This window comes from Hydra vulgaris, chromosome 11 (assembly GCF_038396675.1).
Source record: "Hydra vulgaris chromosome 11, alternate assembly HydraT2T_AEP".
Lineage (NCBI taxonomy): Eukaryota > Metazoa > Cnidaria > Hydrozoa > Anthoathecata > Hydridae > Hydra > Hydra vulgaris.
Window position 1 is genome coordinate 17,317,002 of NC_088930.1, and position 23,441 is coordinate 17,340,442.

At 27.4% G+C, this 23,441-nt stretch overlaps 1 protein-coding gene across 4 annotated transcripts in view; it reads right to left on the minus strand.

Moving 5' to 3' along the window:
- Nucleotides 1–1,758: 1,758 nt before the first annotated feature.
- Nucleotides 1,759–23,441, minus strand: part of LOC136087477 (uncharacterized) — a 122,865-nt gene continuing 101,182 nt past the window's right edge. For 3 of the 4 annotated variants that reach the window (XM_065810314.1, XM_065810316.1, XM_065810313.1), the window contains 2 exons: nucleotides 9,265–9,432; nucleotides 1,759–2,095 (listed from right to left, as the gene is read on the minus strand). In XM_065810314.1, coding sequence (XP_065666386.1) covers nucleotides 1,947–2,095; nucleotides 9,265–9,432 — 317 coding nt within the window. In that variant the 3' untranslated portion in view covers nucleotides 1,759–1,946. Of the gene's footprint in view, nucleotides 2,096–9,264; nucleotides 9,433–9,735; nucleotides 9,808–23,441 lie in introns of those variants that run through there. The other variant, XM_065810315.1, reaches the window with a different exon arrangement.

The window sequence follows — 23,441 nt, forward strand, 5'->3', positions numbered from 1 at the left end:
TTTATAATGAGAACTAAATATCAAATTTAACAAACTTAATCGTTAATTATTTTTTAATTTGTTATAAAATGAACAAAAAACATATTTGATCATGTAATAATTAGTTGTAAAGCTTTAAAAATCGTTTTTTCCTTAAAGCATTGGGAAATTCCCTAGTGGCATATCCTAATGCGTCATATACATATATAGTTTATATAACATAAACAAGTATTTTTTAAGAAACAAATCCCCAGGCCACTTCAAAATGGGAAATAAAGAAGAAAAATTGCAATCACAACAGTAACAATTACAACCTGATTTATCTCAAATCGTCTTTATTTTAATCTGCAGAAATAATTTCAAAGAGAACGAGCTCTGTAAATTCTACTATTTCTGTAAATTCTACAAAAACAGCAAAATATACAGACGAGTGGAACAGCGCCTTTGACACCTTTAGCGGCAAGATTTTTGAATAGTACTTCAGCCTCGCAATAACTATATCTTTCCTTATCATTTCTTCTGCAAAGAGTTTAAGAGAAAGCTTAATACTAGAAACGGTGACAAAATTATTAAACATAATATAAAAAAAATTAGCGAATTCCCTTATTGTCATTTTGTTAAGTGATATTGACACCATCTAAGATGTTAAATTTTATGGCGGTCGGTGTAACATTAACGAACAGTAATTTTCGAAAAGAAATCATCATTATTAGTATGGAACGGAAGAAGAGACGTCACAATGCAGAAATTATTACATTTAGAGTTGAAACGATTATCAATATCTTTACCTTCAATAAATATAATGTAAACGGTATTTTTTAACTTTATAGCTTTAATTACTGAAATCACTATGAATTTATCGATTTCTTTGTTTCTATTTTATTTAAAAGCTATTATATGCAATGAAGAGAGCTAATTTATTAGGCTACATAAACATCTGAAAAGTCTTATAAAGACAGAGATAATGAGACAAAAAGTGAAGATAGCGCAAATGAAGATTATCCATTGCTGAACTAAGAGGTGGCCCTTTATATTAAAGAAGCATATATTGAGCAACAAAACGTCGAAGAAGATAAAGTCCGAAATATTTGTACTCAAACCTCCAATGAATTTCTTGAGCTGCTCTTAACTGAATCAAGTAAGCCAACGCTTTCAAATGTAATTCAAAGCTAACGCTTTTTAAATGTTATTCAAAAAGCAAAATCAGCTGAGGAACACATGATTTTAACGAAGACAACTAGTACGATCTTCATAGTGCGGATGTTTTTAAAGGTCTCAAAAATGAATTAGGAGCATCGAAACTATCGCGGGTTTTTGTGCAGCTCATAAAACAAACACCGCTGTGCGGATAGCTATTAAGAAACAAAAAGTTTAAAAAATTATGCCGTTTACTTGCAACGCTTTCAAAATATTCAAGAAACAGATGCGGACTGGTCCACCGGAAAACTTCCCGGTACGCCCCCAATCCTTGGCGCCTCCTCCACGCTACAATATTATTAACATATGTTAAATATGAATAATAACTATAAAACCATTTAGTGTTATCGCTTCATGTGCAAATTCACAATCCTTTAATTTCTGACAAAACTATTAAAGCATTACGTGTGTCACAAACTTGATAGCAAACGGCTCTGACACTTCTTATTTTTGCTTCTTTAAATACAAAATTGTTTGCTTTAATTTGCATTAATTTAAACTATTTGCTTCTGTTCAAAATTATTACAAGGGGAAATAACGCACGGAGGATGCTTTAAAGAACAATGGAAAATCTTGCTCTAATTTTAAAGTAACTTTTACAATTTTTTTAACATCACATCTACAATATTACAACATATGAAATCGTCCACAATAAATTACATTGCAACCCTACATATAATTAATAATATGATATAATTCTATACAAAATGTGTTAATTTCAAATATAAATTTTTCATAAAATGCTTTGACATCTAATGTTTATTCCTTCATCACGAGTTAAAAAATGTTTCAATTATGTTTTTTAACGACCAATTTGGGATTAACTCCGTATGAGACAAAGGAAGGTTAGTCTTGGGACTTGTTGTTTTTCCTTTTAAAAACCACGACATGATTGCTGCCTTTTCATAAGTGAAACCATCTTAACAAAATATGCAAAAATATAATAAAAAAATTCTGAAATCTAGTTATTACTTGCTTAATTAAAATCATCATCTGGTTTTTCTTGCATAATTACAACCATAATTATCTTTTTTTAAATTCTTATACTAGTGACAATAATTGTAAAAATTGTTAAAAAAAAAAAATTCTGGTTTAGTAACAAATACAAAGATTCAGATTTTTAACTTTTTTTTGTTAGTATCCTTTGCACAGATCAGAAAATGACCTTTTACGTTTGATTTTGAAACATCCTGAAAGTTTTTATAGATTCTACTTAAGAAAGCAGTAGAATATACGAAACTGCAAAAACTAAATCCTGCAGGTGGCACATTATTTTTCCCTCATTTGGGGCTAGTGGCTTGATTATACTTTTTTTAGCAATTTTTGGACACATCATTTCTTGACAAAAACATTTTCATACAAAAAAGTATAGCTTCTAACATAAAACTGTTTTAGATTAATATTATATCCTAATAGTTATAACTTATGATTAATTTATATTTTTTTAAGGTAATAATTAATTATATTTAAGTAAGTTACAAGTTGGTATTTAAATCTATTTAATTATAACTTATCCATCTTTAAATTCATTGTTAATACATTAGTAGCTATTAAAATTAAACGTAGAATTCATAATCCCTCATTTAATGTCAAAGAAAGGAAGAAAATTTAAGTTTAAAAGATCTCATAAGCTAAATAGACTTTTTGTATGTGCTAGTAATCTTTGATTCTTTATATTGTGTTCAGGCCCAAGTAGTGACTAATATTCTACAAGATTCAAGCAATGATAAGGAAAAAGGTGAAAAAATGCTGTATTCCACTGGTATAATGATATAAAACGTTTTTATTTGTAAATATTTGAAAATGTTTTGCGCTTCTAAACATTTTTGTAAGTTATATAGGTTACAAAGTTCCCATAACTCAAAGTCAAATCAGTATGAAACAGATGGAAATACCATTTTTAGAGTTTAACAAGTTACTTGTTTGTTTGCAATATAATCAATTTAAATTTAAAGTTCTCTAGAAAAATTCTGGCAAAATAGAGTAATGTTTGAAAGCAACGTGGAAAAGAAATTGGATAATAAAGCAAAGATTCTTAAAGATTTCTGTTTTAGAAAATGTTTCCTTAAAGGATAAAAAAAAAGGATGCTTACTCATGTGAAAAGAGATTTAGACTTTTTTGTTATTTATGTTAAATAAATACAGAATATCAAGAGTTCAGAATGTCATTAAGTTCAGAAAGAAGGTAGAACCTTTTTAATACATTTGAGCATTGGATTTTTAATAATAATATAAGAACAATAAATAAAATATATTCAATGAAAGTCATTGCAAAGCTGTTTAACGCAAAGCAACACAGAGTTACTGATGGTAGTGATAAGGGAATTGTCTTCAAAAGAATAAAGAGAATTTTATGCCTTAGGAGAAGTCAACTCTAACTTAAAACACCCCCTACCTTTGGGCTCTTAATTGAGTAAAGGCTAGAGATGGCGTCTCAATAAAAATACTCATCTTGGGCTGATGTAAAATGCATCCAACTTCTGTCTTCTAGGCTTAAGGGGTAAACAGATTCTATCTGTTGACCAGCCTCGCACCCCTTCCTCATCTATTAGGCTAGCGCAGACGTATTTATAATACATTGTTTCCAGTTTAGGATGTTGAATACTGGATCTACTTGACTCAATGTTTGGGTTTAGCTTGTGTCTCCGTTTTTATGATAAGGCAACTCATTATATTATCTCCAAATGAGGGTACAGCTCTAAATCTCAGTTTTATGGTTCTAAGGCCGACTAGTAGTCAGGTTTCCCGAACTCTATGGTAACTCTCGGAGAGGCTAATTCTATCAACAGCTGAAAAACATCAAAGTACTAAAAGTGCCATGTTGCGCATTGATGGTGTCTCTGCTTGTACTTTTGGTGTGCATTGTCAAGGCCACATTTTGAGCCCTTTGTTACGGCTTAGGGTTTATTAATAGTAGTGAGGCAATTGCTTGGGCTATTAAAAAGTGTACTGAGTACTGTCTAAGCTTTGAGTCAAGTTCTGTAACAAACTTTAAAATAAATAAAATACCAAAAACTATAAAACACAAAAAATCATCATCACCAAGTTCTTCAAACCTATCATTCACTAATATTCGTGGTTTTCGAAGTAACTTTTCTTCTGTTGAGTCTTATCTCTTGCAAAGTTCACCAGACCTACATGCTCTTTTTGAGACTAATTTGAGTTCAGCAGTCTCATCTTGAGATCTTAGTATTGATGGCCATCTTCCTTTAATTCGTAAAGACTCCAATAGTCACATACTTGGCTTGGGCATTTACATTCGTAAGCATTTACCCATTTGTCAGTAAACTAGGTTTGAATCCACAAAATATTCTTTTATGTGCTTTTGTTTAGCACAACTACACTCGATTGCCTTTCTCCTTGATCTATATTTCTCTCCTTCATCTCAAGACTGTACTCTTTTTGATGTTATTTTTGATCAAATTGACCAAACCCTCTCTCTTTATTTATCAGCCAATATTGCTGTTGTTGCTGACTTTAATGCTCATCACACTGAATGACTTGGCTCTAGTGTCAGTGACTCTGCAGGCGTTAAAGCTTACAACTTTTGCCTTTCTCAATCCTTAACTTAAATAGTAAACTTTCAAACTCACTTTCCAGAAAACCCGAATCATTTACCTTCTCTACTTGACTTATGTCTTGTTTCTGATTCTAGTCAGTGCTCAGTTTCTACAAATTCACCCTTAGGTGCTTCTGATCACGGTTTGATCTCTCTAAAACTATTTTCTCATTCTTTTTCATCGTCTGAATCCCCCTATTATCATACCTCTTAAAAATATCTTAAAGCTGGCAGGGACTCTTTCCGTCATTTTCTTTGTTATGGCCCTTGGGTAGAAATTTTTCGTCTTCCTGTTGACAAATGTGCTTCTTCAATAACTTTGAGAATTTAGGCTGGCATGGAATCTTTTGTTCCCTCTCGACAATTCCAGGTCAAGCCTCACTCTTCTCCATGGTTTCCCTCAAGTTGCGCTGCTGCAATTTCCAATCGAAACCGTTACTTCCATATCTGTCTGCAACACAATTCTCCAGATAACAGACGGCTGTTTATTACTGCTAGTAACCGTTGTTATTTTGTTAGATATCGACAGAATATTTTCAAACTTTTACTTATAACAGTACAAAGTATGATGATTTCAAAAATCTAAGCCGTTTCTAGTGTACTTTTTTTTTCGCATCCAATATTACCACTAGGGTATGTGCATTAAAGCTGAAACAACTCTAATTTAAAAACATTTTGAGACAGCTACAAGAAAGATAATTGAAAATAGGGCACCAGTGTGTCATTTTTTCTACAATTTCTATTTTACTTATAACTTCAATAGAAGCATACCAAAATTCAGAAAATGCAGACATAAATAAACCCATAGAAGAATATTTAAAAGAGGATTCTTTTAAGCATCTTATGTAAAGAGGACTTCATCTGAAGATTTTCCAGCTTCATATATAACAAATTTATGACAAAAAACTTTATTAAAAAGTAATGCAGATTTTTTACATACAGTTCTAATTTTAAAAACTAAAATTCGAAATATTTTAGAAGTTTCTCTGCATTTAGTGAAAAATAGTTTCTCTTAAATAGTTAAAAAAGTATTTAAGGGTCAACACGATCTAAAATAAGTGGAGTGTATGTAAAACACCTTTTTTGTTCTCCAATAATAATAAAAAAATGTGTTTGTTATAAATTAATACAGCATACTACTTTGCATAGCAATATTTAAGTTATAGTAAAGTTAAAAAAAATTTTAACATTTTTAAACTTAATTTTTTTAATTTACATTAACTTCTTGGTTTAGTTCCACAAATCTTGTATTAGCAATTTTAAACTTTCGGGTGACACATCATAGAAAAAAATTAAAATAAGTGACGAACATCAAAGCATTATTTATATTGCTTAACAATATATTGAGATAAATTTGCAAAACAAAAAAATTTTAATTCTGTTTCATTAATTTCATAATTAACATAACTTGAGCATCAATTATATCAAATATATATATATATATATATATATATATATATATATATATATATATATATGTTTGATATAACAGATGTATATATATATATATATATAATATATATATATATATATATATATAAATATATATGTTTGATATAACAGATGTATATATATATATATATATATATATAATATATATATATATATATATATATATATATATATATATATATATATATATATATATATATATATATATATATATATATATATATGTTTGATATAACAGATGTGTGCTTTATACTTATTTTAGGTAGCAACTAACACAAAAAAATATTGTATGTTATAAAATGAAATTTATTTATAAAATTTATCTTTAGCTATTTTTGTAAAATCATAAACTAGAAGAGTGGAGGCTCCCTAATTGGATATAGTTACTTTAAAAATACATTATATACTAGTAATATATTGTCTCAGCAAATAGGAAAGTTACAGGCTATTCATTAGTAGTTAAACAGGTTTAACAGATTTAGTTTTTGCACATATCCTTATATAAATATTTTAGGCAGATACACTTGCCCAATTTGTAGTGTTTTTTTTGTATTTGTATAGAAAATTGAAACCCAAATGAAAAATAAATGTTGTTCTTAAAACCATTACAATAAGCCAATGGTTATCAACGTTAATGCATTTGTTAAATGGATGATGCATTGGTCAATGTTGATGCCAATGCATCACTGCACCCCTATTTAATAGTTTTACTTATTGTGTTAGAAGCAAAAATCAATTTATATTTAATCATTCTAAAGGTTAAGGTAAGTTCTTTTATACTTCCACAATTTTCTCATAACTATTCCATTTGACATATCATATTGAACTAAAGAGCTGTTTTCATGGACAAATGTTCATAACTATTAAATGGAAAATGAAATGGGTTGATTAAGGAATTTTAGAAAAAGTTTAAATATGGAAATTTTGATTAAACCAAACAAAAAACTTATTGGTAAGGTAATTATATTGGTAAGGTCATATTTTAGCTACAAAACAAAATTTTATAAATTTTGCTTTTTTTATTGGGTATAACAAAAACATGTAAGAAATATTTAACAATGTAAGCATTTAATAATTTACAATTGTGTCTATATTTTGTAATTAACATAAGTATATCATCAACAATTGCAATAAAAGTTGAAAAAAAAGATGTACTAAATATGTAATTAATTCATAGTTTAATTTAAGTTTTAATCTCATAATATGCTTTGCTCTTAGATAAAATGTTATTAAGGACATTTTGTTTAAAGCAATATCTATCAGAATTTCTTCTTTCATTACAAAATTTTTTAAATGGCTTTGACTTGCATCACTTATCACATAATTGGACCATATGATATCCGCATTGGGTAAATGGTTTTGATTAAATTCAAGAGTTTTTTTATTAAGAGTATGCAAAGATCTTTTTTAAACAACTTTTTAATCCTAATCAATCTAAAATTATCAAACCACTCCCCTGTTTTTTAACGCTTGTTATATTAAAATAAGTAAAAAATTTGTAATGCTTTTATAATCTACATAAACTTTCCTTTTTGAGGAAAATACTAAAGAAATTACTGAGAGCATTTCGGTATTTTCTTTGAGTTTAAAGTAAGATAACATGACACAGTTAAACAGGCTGTTTAACTGTGTCATGTTAATCTCTAACAAAAATGATAATTGGGTGACATTTCTCCAAGTGTTTTTCTAAATTTAAGTCTGTAAAACTTCAACCATCATTAAAACTATATTTATTTGCAAAGCAAAAGAAATCCCAGAAAACGGGTCACTAAGAGCTAGGTATGTCAAACAAGTTAACTCTATCTGTTAGACTTTTTTTGTAGTAGCTTTTCTGTAATAAACTCTTGATGAAAAAAACTTTTAATTACGCTATTTATAATATTCATTTTGACACATTATTGGTTATGTATTTGACACATTATTGGTTATTATAATATTCATTTTGACACATTACAACTATGAGGTTAATTAACAAGATAGCAAATGGAACTATCAAGAAGGGGAAAGAGGGAGTCATGGCAAATTAATTACTATTATTATGACTTTTTATAAAAGTGTTCATTTAAAACATTAGCATAAGCTTTAGTAGCTCAGACATAAGGTACAATGATCTATAAGCTGAAAGGTATTTGTCATCAAAGGTTCTAATCATCCACTTGGATAAGAAAATAGTTATTTTTGTGTTTTTTAATCTTGCCAGTTTTTTTAAAATACAGTCGCACATTTAAAAAAAAATTCTTGTATTAAAAGTTTTCTTATATCATACATGCACAACCCTTAAATTAACAATTTGCAAACTAAACTTACCTACGATTAGCAGTACTGAAGTTTAAGCTTATAGACGTTTGTTCACAACCGTATGTATGTGGATTTATTACATTTGAATATTATATATTGCTTTTTACATTTGCATATAAACTCTCTATTAGTAATAAAATTCTATTTCATTGTAATTTGTAATTTGTAAATTTTATGTTTGTATTGTTTTTTGGAGATATTTATTTTATAAATTTCAATGCAATGCTGCTATGCAATATAGTTGTACTTATTTAGAGTACCAGCTAAAAAAGTATTGAGTCATTGCAATCAGTATAAAAAGTTTATAAATAGGTTTGCTTTCTATATAATAAATAGTATCAGTAGCTCAGTGGTTTAGTGCGCTGTCCTTATTGCCAATAATCTTACGTTTTTTTATGCACCGCTAAACAAATGGTTTTTATCTAATCTTTTCAATCTTGCTGCTTTTACAAATACATAATATATCGGTTTAAGCTTAAAAGGTACAAAATTGTTAAAAATTTTCAAAATTTAATTTATGTTATAGTTATTTTATACATGATCATTTCATATATGACCAGCAAATTCAACTTAACCAACAGACTTTTACACTTGCATAAATTACAAATTTAAATAGATTTTTTATACTTTTTTATAAAAAGGAGACTCTTTCTTGCCATTAACTCAGGTTTAATGGCTGCCGTGAGTTCTGTACAAACAAATGAGTATTATTAAGTTGCTCAATCTATACTAATGTAATATGATAAATAATACTAATATCAATGAACATTTAAATTTACCTGCAGCTACTACAGGATCTACCATTACTTCCAGAGTTATAGGACATTTGAAAACAGGATCCACATCATCATCATAATTAGAGCTAACCACCTCATCAGAATTATAACAGCTCAACCCTTTCAACTGGTTTATCTCCTTTATAGTTTTATTTCGATGGGCAAGAGGGGCTAAAATATTTTATAAAATTAAATTAAATTTATTTTTAATTTAAATGAATATTTAAAATAAATTTTCATAAACATTCTCCTTTTTTTTTGTCTAGAAAATATTTTTTAACTGCTACTATAGATTCTTTAGTATGAAGCAATTTATATATTATATCTTACTGTATTATAATAATATGTAAAAATACATTGCTTTATGTCTTTATGTATAAGGGTAATAACTGGAAATTATAAGACACTTTTCAAACCAAAATTAATACTTATAGAAAAAATATTTTCTGCTATGAAAAATGTTATTCATATATAAATATTGCCTGGCAATCCCTTAATCAATGTATGTTCTGAAACTTGTACAGATAGCTTTTTCAGTATCTACACCTAAATGTAAAATTTAAAATATATCGGCTTTTTTTATATCAATATTTTCTCTTAATGAGCTAACAGAGCCAACAAAACAACTTAATCGCAAAAAAACTTTTAAAAGAAAATTACAATACCATCGACAATAATAACAAAAGTAAAATATATAGATGCAAAATGTAAAATATTAGGGCTGAATATAAAACCTTGTTATTATGGCATCATAAAAAAATGTTAAAACTATTAAAGTTCTTAAGTGTAAAAATCAAAATTTAATAATGAATTAAAAGCATTTGGGACATATTTAAAATTTGGTGTTGATTGTAAGATAAAACGAACGTAACCAAAAAAAATTTAATGTAACTCAAATAAGATGTTTCTGTTTCATCCATTCAGAAATCATAGAAAAATGCTGCCACTGAAATGGTTTTTAACCCTTTGATAACATTCACATATATATATATATATATATATATATATATATATATATATATATATATATATATATATATATATATATATATATATATATATATATATATACATATGTATATATATATATACATATGTATATATATATACATATGTATATATATATATATATATATATATATATATATATATATATATATATATATATACATATATATATATATACATATATATATATATATATATATATATATATATATATATATATATATATATATATATATATATATATATATATATATATATATACATATATATATATATATATATACATATATATGTATATATATATATATATATATATATATATATATATATATATATATACATATTGAAGTTTAATTTTATTAATTTGTTTAGATACCTATATAGGTGATTTTTTCAATACCAATACAAAATGTAATTATTTGTGTACAAACTATTAATTTAATTACAAAAATACAATAAAAACTATTATAAGAATAACACGTCATACTAAAAAACAAATAGGAAGTGACGAAAGAATAGGTTAATAAAAAAATACATAAAAAGTAATAACCAAACACAAAGTGTCAATTGGACATGGTTGACCTGTTTGTTCATATCAGGTTTTAACCATTCTATAAACATGCTTTCTTTAAGTTTTAATTCAAACTTATTAGATGCTGAATCTAAAACGGAAAAACACTTTTCATTTAGTTGCATAAAACAATTTTCATTACCATGGAGATGTTTACAGATATGTGATTTTTTGTCTCTCTTATAATGTTCAGTTATCCGTGTCTTGAGATGGCGAGTAGTTTCGCCTATATAACAGGAGTTACATCCTACACATACAAATTTGTAGACCACGAACGATTTGAACTCTAGAGGAATAGGATCTTCCTCTAGAGTTCAAATCGTTTTGAGAAAAGTTTTGAAACTTTAAGTGAGACAAAAACTAGTTTAAAATTTACAGAACAGCAATATCTTTTAACAATTGAATTCAATCTTTTTTTAGTTAAATCAGATATTTTTCCTAAAAAAGGTGGTTTAAAATAAGACAAAGGTTCTTTGAATTTTGGTTGTAATGGATTGTTTGTGTTAATTTTGTTTAAATAAGATTTATATATATTTTTGATATTAGCCAAGATATGGATACATGTTTCTTTGAAATTCTTTGAAAAGGTTGTTTATGTCGGAGTTAAACCCTATATTAGTACTATTGATTTTAAATGTTCTATCGGTTAAGCATTTGATAAGACTAACTCTGTACGAAAGCGGAGTGAAACTATAAAAATTGGTGTGTAGACCAGAGTAGATTTTTTTATGAAAAACTGTAATAGTTACTTTAGAATTTATTTTGTGTAAATTTACGTCCAAGAAGGATATTTTCAAATTCACTTCTTGTTCCATGGTGAAAGAAATAGAATTGTGTTTACTATTAATATAATTAAGGAAATTACGTGCTTCATTTTCTGACTGAAAAGCAGCAAAAATGTCATCAACATATTGTTTATAGAAAACTGGCTCAACTCCATTGCAATTTTTAATCCAGTTATTTTCAAAATGACTCATAAACAAATTGGCAAGAACAGGCGCTAGTGGAGAGCCCATGGCTACACCATCTATTTGATCTTAAGTATGTCCTTTAAAAAGAAAATGTGTTTGCGAGGACGCGAAATTAAATAATTTTTTTAAATCATTTTTAGTAATTTTAAAATTTTTATTATTAAGCATAATCGAATTAACTGCGATATCAATGGTTTCTTGAAGCGGAACATTAGTATATAAGCTGGTTACATCATATGATACTAAAAATTGTTTATGTAGATTAACCTGACTTATTTCTTTAACGAAGGAAAATGAATCTTTAGTGCAAAACTCTGTGTTTATTAATGGAGATAACAAATCTCTAAGAAATTTGGCTAGTTGATAATTTTAGGTACCAATAGATGATACAATAGGTCTGAAGTTTATGGTGGTCTCGGAGGAAGTTAACTTGTGCATCTTTGGAAGCCCATAGATACGAGCAGGATGAGATCCGGAAGGATAAATTCTGTTGTATATATATATATATATATATATATATATATATATATATATATATATATATATATATATACTTTTTTTATATGTATATAAAAGTAGTCAGCAATGGATGAATTTAATTATAAATAAATAAGTTATAATAAATAACAGAAGTTAATTTGATTTTCAATTTTTTTCATTTTTGAATAATGATTTTTCTTTAATTATAGCTACTTTCTTTATTGAGAATTAAAGAGAAATTATTGTATTTTTTGCTTTCGTTTTTCTTTTTCTTTTTTTGTTTTTATGAATATAACATCTTACTTTTAAATAGACCATTTTAAATAGTTGGTATTTTAATAAAAAAGTATAAAACTCATTAACTACTGTTACGGAAACTTTTGTGCAATCAACACTATGAGTATGAAAGTTTCATTCATTTAACTCAATTGTTTTTCTCTGGCCTTTTTTTTAAGGGTTAATTATGAATTAGAGCAGCAAATTCTTTTTTGTACACACTAAAAAATGCCCACGAGCTGGCACTGTGTGTGTGTGTATATGTATATATATATACATATATATATATATATATATATATATATATATATATATATATATATATATATATATACATATATATATATATATATATATATATATATATATATATATATATATATATATATATATATATATATATATATATATATATATATTCAACATCTTTGCTTATAGCAAGGCTGCAAGCAAAAACTATTGTTGGAAGTTGGAAAATACTGAGAGAGAAGAGATGAAGTTTATAGAGCAAGATTGACAGAAGGTTTAAAAGATGGCAAATTATATAAATCAGAAAAACAAGAGCAAAAAAAGCAAATTCAAAAGAGCTGATGTTCGAGGAAAAAAACTAGATGAATAAGAGTTTTTGGAACACTTAGGGACAGTCACAGAAAAAGGATGAGACTTAATTGAATGACAAGTAACACGAGAATGAATTTTAATAGATGCTACAAGAGATGCTAGCTCTTTAAAGCAGCGCCCATTATAGTATTTGTAGAAAAGAGAAAGAGAAGCAACATTACCGTGATATGATAATGGTAAGAGGTTGGGTGCAAGAGTAGGTGTAACTATGTTTACAATGCATTTTTCACCTTGTTTAAAATAAAAAGGCATAATTTGAAGATCCACCCCAGACATGGCAACAGTATTCTATACAAGAATAGATTTGAGATTTATAGAGATAAAATCCAGAGTAAGAAAGTAGAGAGCACAATAAAGAGATGCAACCTTAGCAGATGCTGATTTTGCAATGTATTTGATATATGTTTTCCAAGAAAGATCTGAAGTAAGAGTTAATCCTAGATGATGAAGGGTAGATGACTCATCGAGTACAATACCATTCAGAAATAAAGGAAGATTTAAATTATTACGGTAATGATCGGCTAAAAATAATTGGGTTTTATCTGAATTAAAGTTTACCAGCCACTGTGAGCCCCATGCTGTGGCAAAAGTGAGATCCTTTTCAAGCTCAAATGTCCCCTCCAAGCAATTAGAGAGTGTTGGCTTCAAGACAAGAATAAATGGTAGTATCATCAGCAAACAATGCCACCTTAGATTGAGAATATCCGGAAGATCATTAATGTGAATTAAAAAGAGTATTGGGCAAAGGATAGAAAATTGAGAAACCCCTGAAGTTACCGGATATAAAGAAGAGTGCTGTCCATTGAGGACATATTTTATACTACAATTGGAAAGGAAGGATTTGTTAATCATAAAGATGTTACCTGATACATCATAAGAAGAAAGCTTATGAAGAAGACCGGCATGTCAAACTTTATCAAAAGCATTAGAAATGTCAAGAGCAATACCCTTAACCTCTCCATCTATATCTAATACACGATAAAAATGTTACTTTTTTATATAGTTTTATCAAAGTATAAACTTCTTCCGTAACTTCTTGGATTCAGGCTGGCATGGAATCTTTTACACCCTCTTGACGATTCAAGTCATTATTCTCTATGGTTTTCCTCGCATTGTACTGCAGCAATTTCCTATATATTAATATCAGCAAATTAGGAATGTTGTTAGAAAAATGTTGAATGCTTTAGTTTGCCTGAAAATTTTTGAACAGATCAAAAATTATTATTGTGTAAATCAATTTAAAAATATTCATTAAATAATCAATATTTGTTCAAAATATAATAGAAATTACTTTTTAAAAAGCTTAACTTAACTTTGTATTTGTTTTATAGCATGTTAGCTTGCGTGAAGTATATGGTAAAATATTTGTAAAATTAAATTTTTTAACTTGTCTGCAACTTTCAAATAATATTGTGCTTGTGTGTGTTAATATAAATATATACATATACATATACATATATATATATATATATATATATATATATATATATATATATATATATATATATATATATATATATATATATATATATATATATATATGTAAAAAGAAAATATCAAAATTAAAGAATATTAAGTTTAAATATGGAAATATATCAATTTCTTAAAATTAGAATAAAATGATTGAAAACTCTAAAATTTATAGAAACCTAGATTTTTAGATATTATTGTTTAAAAGTAGCACTCTTCTGGCTTTCATTATTTAACAAGTTCCTTTGCTCTCAAAAGAAATATTTAAAGGTCTATTCAGTTTCTTTGATGGTTGCTCGTAAATAGTTTTTAATCAAATTTAGTTTGGAAGTAGATTATTTTTATGTTGGAACCAAAATTTGTGCTATGGTAACGTACTCACCAAATTTAGTGAGATTATAAGGGGATTCAAAAAATGCCATCTTGGATTTTATTACTTCAACACAAATTTGAAATTGAAGTTTTAAAATCCACTTTTTTAAAGGATTTTCTCTTTAGTGGCACGAGCCATTAACTGAATAGTTTCTTTTTGAATATTTTTGATTTAATAACGCGTTTTGTTTGTTTTGGAAGCAAAATAATGTTTTGGAAACATAATATTCCATAACTAAGTCAAATTCTGCCATAAGTTCAACAATTGCTAGAAAATTTCCATTGTTTTCTTCATAGTGTTTATCAGATGATTCTCTAAATGCCATGTTTTGTGATGCCATCATAATGATTATGCAAATTATCCTATTTAGAACATCCTATTAATCAATTTTTTTCAGAAAATGCTTCTCCGTTAAACATCAACAGTTTATGAAATTATTAAAGTATCATTTTTAACTTGATTTTTTTAAACTGGATCCACCAGATTTCAATAGTATAAGAACTAATTTCATGCCTCGTTAAGTTTTGTGATAAATGCCTCCAGCCAGCAGATCCTGCTTTTGATTGGGAGATATCTGTATTGTTGAATAGATTACAACAAAAACAAAATATTTTCTTAAATTTTTTTGAGTAAATTAGCCATGATCTTGGATGACTTCCACCATCCAAAATCCTTTGGAAAAAAAGAAAAAGTGAAAAATGAACGATTCTCGCAATTTCTCGGGTAGCTGTTTAATTGACAGTTTACAGAACCTTTCATAACTACTTCTTAAATATTATGGTTTGTGAGAGGCCAATCAGAAATTTCTTCCTATGTACAAAAAAAAGCAAGCTAGTTACATTTGCAGGAGGAGTGTTTTAAGTTGGCTTACCGCCATTGGCTCTTCCGTTTTGCTCTATTTTCTGTTTTACGTCAATTTTTTACCTTTTATCTCAACTTCATGTTCTTTGATTTTATTTTAATTGATTTCATATGGCGAAGTATTTATCTCAGAATCATTGCTGGACTATAAGGTATTTCTGAACTCAAAAAAATATCTAGTTTAGCCTGGTTTTTATCATGTCCATGCTGTTTTTTTAACCGTTTTAGATGATACTGAAAAACGGACAAAACTAAGCAAAAAAGAATTCAGGAACTTTCTATATCAACACCTTTACAAAAAAATTGTTTACAAAATTTAAATATTGAAATATCAATGTAATTTTGAACATATATAAATAATGGTTAAATATTACTAGAATGAAGGATTTTTTTTGGCAACTTCTTTACTGTTGATCTTCAAATTTGCTGCCCTTAGAAATTTGCCGTCTGTGAGCATTGCACTCTGCACAAGCCACCAGCCGGCACTGTATATATATATATATATATATATATATATATATATATATATATATATATATATATATATACAAAATACATATGTATGCATATACATAAATATATATATATATATATATATATATATATACAAAATACATATGTATGCATATACATAAATATATATATATATATATATATATATATACAAAATACATATGTATGCATATACATAATATATATATATATATATATATATATATATATATATATATATATATATATATATATATATATATATATATATATATATATATATATATATATATATATATATATATATATATATATATATATATATATATATATATATATATATATATATATATATATATATATGGGCAATTCCAACATTACTTACAGGACATTTTGATTTTTGTAATGCCACATTTTTAGGTACATATTTTTTATTTTTGCAGATTTATATATTTATGAATCATCCCAAAATCATTTGTTTGTTTTCCTGTATATTTAAAATTCGTTCAATTATTATAAGTTTAGGAATTATAAGTGATAATATGCTGTGTTACTTACGGGACGCAAAAAAACATTCCATTAAACCTATTGTTTTCAGATGAATATTTCAAGACAAATATTTAACCTATATAAACTGGCTTCTTAAACTAAACTAAGCAGTTGTTTTTCTGCGTAAAATTATTCAAAAGATTGTTTTAGCTATTTATTTATATATCTTAAATCAAATTAGTTATCGTTACTTATCGGGACAATTCTATGATTTTATCGAAAGGTAGTTTAGCTACCATTTATATGGAAAGTATGACGCATGATTTTAAATTGAAATTTTAAACAAAACCAAAAAAACACAAATAACATTATTAATCAAAATTTAAAATTTTTAAACGTGTGGTAACCCGATGATTACTTGGCTTTTGTTTGAATTTATTTATTTATTTTATAGAAATAACTCACTTGAGCGTGGAATTGCCCATATATACACATTAGGCCATCCCATTTTGACCCTCATGAACTAATTTTACTTCACGGAGTGTCTCAAAATGGTCCTGAGGTATTGGTTTGTTGATGAATTTTTTTATTTTATTCTGGATGAGTATTTATACTCGCGCCATACGTTTAAAGTTTAACTTTTTTACATTTTTTGAGTTTTTATGGGCATTTTCAAATGATCAGCGCGAATAGAAATTTAAAAACCTTTAACAATTTAATTGCGTCAATACAAAGAATGGAAGGTTTTTTATCCATACCGATTGTGCGCATTTTTATTATTATCATATTTGTTACCAGTGGTACTTTAGAAACGCAAAAATCGGGTAATATTTAAAAAAAAGCGCAATTTAGAAAACATTTGTTTATCGAGCTACTTAACAATTTTTAATTTTAAAAAATCTATTATTTCCACCTCAAGTAAGTTTATTATAACAACATAACATAATAATGTATGTTATATTTTATAGTTATAGTTAAATAAATTAGGTTATTTAAACATAATATTTTAAATAAACTTTAAAAAAATTTTAAACTTCATACAAATTATGAAAATGTTTATAGTTTTATAATAAAATAATTAACATTATGAAATTTTGTTTTAAAGCTAGCTATGACAACAAAAGTATCTGAGGTGTATCCCTGTCCCAAGAAGGGGTTTAAAAAAAGAAGATCGAGTCGCAAGAACATGTTCCTAGTTTACGTCACTCTGAATAGAATGGAAACAAACCAGCTGTCCCTCAGGATTCACGTTATCCAACGCTACTTATTTTTAAGAGAACAATTTCCCAAGATAGCACTAAAGGATCTCGCCGCTTGTCCTTTAATGTCCAAAACTTTCAAGTAAACATTTAGCTTTAGAAATCAATAGATAAGAACATTACTTTATGTTTTATGTCAAATATAGTAAAGACAATTTCATAAATTATGTTTTTAATTTACGTAAGTTCTTCATAGATTAAAATGCATAACAAACAATGAATTTTGCAATGTCAGTGGTATCCTTTCCGGAATCTTAATTCCTTGGAGAAAGACAGGCTTCAAAGTCATCAGTGACAAAAGGATGATGTATCATGTCAAGAAATATGTAGAAAAGTACATAGTATTGAAGAAATCCCAGAAAAAAATTTGGAGTTGGTTAAAAAAAATTGGAGTTGGTTATCTTGAGACAAGAAATAAATTTGAGAAATCAATGACAGAGGATAAATATTATATTTTAACATTTTCTAGTCAAACAGCCATTTATCGTGAAGTAAATAGTTTACTTTTTCTAGTTCTTACCTAATAAAATTAAATTTAAAGAATTTTAGGCTGGAGAAGACATTACGCTTCTTGAACGTAGTTAAAAGACTGATAGGCTAAGACTGGTAGCAGATAAGATTAAAGATTTAACCTTCATACGGGACCCGCTAAATTGCAGAAAGATGGTGATTGGAGCATTGGACGGTCGGTTTGTAGATGTTAGTAACAGATCTGCATCAAGAAATAACTCTAAAACCTCTGGTATAGTTAAAAAAACTTTCCATGATTTATCCGGATTTTCCTCTGAAAGTGAAATGATTACTGATGACTCTAATGATGCATGTTCCGAAGATGATTTTTTAGATTGGTAACGCATAAAAGAAGAAGACAGTTAAAAATATGACTCTAAAGGTACTAAAAGACATTTTTTCAAAAACTGCCAGAACTGCAGAAATTGGGATGGAAATATCTATTAACCAGGCAACAGCACTTATCTTTTCTTTGCAATGCCGGTGGAGATATAGAAAACGTAACATTATCCCACAGCTCAACTCACAGAATTTTTGATACAATAATAAGAAAAGGTGCTGATGTTCTTAGAGCAAATATAACCACTATGGTTAAGAAGAGCAACAAACCCATCATTGTGCATTTTGATGGCAAAATTATCAAAGATTATACGGGTAGCATAGATAAGACAAAAGACCAAATTTGTGTGCTTATAAGGCATGACAATCAGTCCCATCTGTTAGATGCTTCAGGACTGGAACACGGCAGTGGTGAGGCTCAGTTTACAGCAATTCAAAGTTTATTAGATTTTTTATGATCTAGGGATGATATCAAAACAAACTCCGTGGATGAACTAGTTCATTCACAGAGTTTGTTTTGATACCACTGCTTCAAACACTGGCTATTTAAAAGGAGCTTGTGCAAGATTAGCTAATTTTCATGGCCGACCATTGCTCTTGTTAGCCTGCCGCCATCATGTAGGAGAGCTCCATATAAAACACTTTTGCAATGAAGTTGCTGTAAACAAATCTGTTGGACCGGAAAATCAACTATTTAATTCTCTAAAGTAGAACTGGCATGGTATTGATGCAAACAACGAGAAGATGCTGTTGAAATTTCATCACCAGAATGTTAAGGGTACCTGGTTGGAGAAGCAGGTTTTATTGGCGCTTAAAACTTGCAAGAACCTAATAGATAAAAACAAGTTAAGAAATAGTCAGGTAAGGTTAAAATAAAGAAATATCTTACTTTAAAACAAATTTATACCAAAATAGAAAGAAGAAACATAAAAGTTTCTAATTAAATTGTAAATTATATACATTAAGACTTTTGAGAAGCGCAAAGATTATTGTGAACTGGCAGAGCTTGTAATTATGTTCCTTGAAGAACATCAGACAGTTAGGTATATAATTAACAAAACCGGAGCTATTTCACACGCCAGGTTCATGGCAAAGGCATTGTACTATATAAAGTTCAATTTGCTTCTCCCTAAGATCAGACAGGTTCTTTTTCTGAGTGATGAAATTGTCAAAGAGATCAACAGAATGGCTAAGTATATTTCTCTTTTCTGGGCATCGTGGTTTTGACCTGCAAGTTTTCTGATTCTGCAGCTTTTGAAGTAAAACATAATTTCCTAAATATTTATATATTAGTCTCATAATTTAAGAATAATTTGTTTCAAAAAAAGACCAACTAAATTATTTTAGAATAATGACATAAATGAATGACACTTATTACATTAGATGTTTGACGTATCATTATCAACCTTACTTACTATCTATATTGCATTGTTTTTAACTCACACTCTCAGGATCAACGAAACTATTGGCAGAAGGTGCCATTACAATGCGTATGAGCCTGCCGCAGAAGTGGTATTAAAATCATGGCGAAAGTATATGTGGTATTTGGATCCATCAACCGTGGTGCTGGCGCTACCATGTTCTAATAAAGATCACTACATCGAAATGGAAAAAATGGTGAAAGTTCTTTATTCAAGCCAATGGAGTGGCATTAAAAATGTAACCAAAACTAAAATCCCTTCTGATAGCAGTATTTTGTTTAATATAGACCAACCACCTGAAAATGACCTCATAGATCAACAAAAAGGCACTTTGAAATAACACAAATGTTGATTTTTCTATCAAAATTAGTAAACCGTAGGCATTATATATTTCTTAACTCGAAAAGCGCAGCGTTTTTTCTGGTATCGGAACACATGAAGAGAATATAAATGAAAAAATTAACTGGATTCGACATCAGAATCGATTCGCGCCCTTGTGTTGAAAACTGCTCAATTTTGGTCAAAAATTGCCTAGTGCGTAACTTCGAACGACCGGCGCGAATACTTCTAACAGGAAAAAAATTAAAAAAAAAAAAATTTGATATATAAATATGACCTCTACGCCACTCATTAGCGACTCCGCATGTAATTTGGTTGTCAAAAAAAAATTATGGGATGGCCTAATACACACACACAGACCTAATAATTATATAATAATAACAATTAATAATATAATTATATATAACAATTAATAATAACATAATAAGATAATAATACAGAATAACATTATAATAATAAGACCCCGTCCTGGAGAAATTTTGTGGAAACATTATGGAAAATTGGCATTTTTTTGCAAAAACAACAATATTTGCCATAAAAAACGTAAAAAAAAAATGTTCCTCATTTTTTAATTTGGGCAACGCCCAAATATACATGCATATATATATATATATATATATATATATATATATATATATATATATATATATATATATATATATATATATATATATATATATATATATATATATATATATATATATATGTGTATGTATGTATGCATGTATGTATGGGCAATTACATTTTTAACTTAAGCTACACCGGCAACAACTTTATCAAATATTTGTCTATTTAAACTGTAAATTAAATTTTTAGCTATTTTATATGAAAGCTGTTAGCCTGAAAAATAAAATAAGCTAAAAAGTTTTGAATCTTGTCAAAAGAAAGCGAACTTATTTTTGAAAATGCAACTCAACTTATATTACACAAAAAACAAGGGAAAAAAATTGTTTCAACTCATCACTAATTAAAAAAATATTTAAAAATCCATCAGATGTGATTAAACTTAAAAGCAATATAAACTTGTTTTTTTGATACTATATATTAAACTTACGTTACATCACCTAGGTTACCCTAGGTAACCTATGTGATGTTACCTAGGTAACTTAAATAACCTAGGTTACCTAGGTGCATTACCTACCTAGGTAACCTACCTAGGTACCCTACCTAGGTAACCTAGGTTACCCTAGGTAACGTAGGTGAGAACGTAAGAAATTATTATTGTGGTTTTATCTATTATTAAGAGCTCGATTTTTCAAAGTTATGTAACAAACGAATTCCAAAAGTATTTTCATTCATCAAAAGTAATTAAATAAAGCAATTTTAAAAAATTGGGGGAATCATCCTGAGTGATATTTTACAAATATGAAAGTTATTAAATCTAAAACAGTTTTTTCCGTATGACCAAAAGCAACTTTAAAAAAATTGCTTCGGTATGACAATTGTCATGTTATCTTTAAGTTAGTTCTTTCTAGTTATTCTTTCGCATATATTATTAAAAAATTTAAGTTTTTAAATAAGTTTTAGATAAAAACAAAACTTTATCATGTTTTTGTTAAATTACGCTACATGAAAATTGCAAAGGTTCATTTTTTCTTGAAATATATATTTTTTAAAACATAAAAAATAACCAACAACAACTTGAACAAGTTAGCTCTATTTCCACTCTAAATTAATTCGGAATATGCAAATAAACTTATGGTTAAAATAATATTTTACAATGATACTTTTTTTAAGATGCAACGAGTAAAACCGTAACTTTCATTTTCCGTTGTGGAATTGAACACATCTTATTGCAAACAACGTGTGCGCGTTGACTTGTTGGCAGAAAACATTTTAGCTTTAAAAGTATACGTTTTTAAGAATGTAATATAAAAATGCGTTATAAGTGTTTTATTGCGTTGGTTTTAAATCCTTAAATAAAATTTTGTATTCTTTTTCAAAAAATGATTGAAAGAATAATAATAAGGCAATAATAATAACTAGTTACATTTTTTTTTTTTTTTGTATTTTTTTTGTTTTTATTACTTTTGTTTTGTTATTAGTTTTGTTTTTTTTATTATTTTTATCAACTTTGATTGCTATTCAAAATTTTTATGTATATATTTTATGTTCTTCTGCAAATTTTATATTCAGATTGATCTCATAAAATAACAACAACAAAAATTCTGATAAGCTTTTTCAATTCAAATTGCTTTTAAAAATCTTTTGTAATTTAAAAAATAACGACACTTTAATTGAATATTTTTAAGTTGTGGTAAATTTTCAAGTTAATTACTAAGTAGTTGTAAATTAGCATCCAAGATGCATGTTAAAAACACCTAACATTGCCAACCATAATTCTTATCGTAACAGGAAGTAGTAGTGACAAACCAAAAGAAAATGGTAGGAAAGTTAACAGCAAAATGACTAAGTTTTGGAAAAATTATAGCATTTTAAAAAAATTAAGTTTTTTAAAAAGTTTTTTAAAAACTTTACACTTGTATTGGAATAAAATAAGTCGAAAAAGTACAAGATAGTTATAAAAAGATTTTTAAACCAGACAATAGACAAATCAAAATTGATACCCTTCTTTAGAATGTATTTAAATTTTTAATCTGTATATAATAATATAATGCTTCTCTAAAAATTTACTTTTATTATTCATAAAACAATCAGGGTAGCCAGCAACCTGGACATCCAGTCATCCAGTTAAAGTCA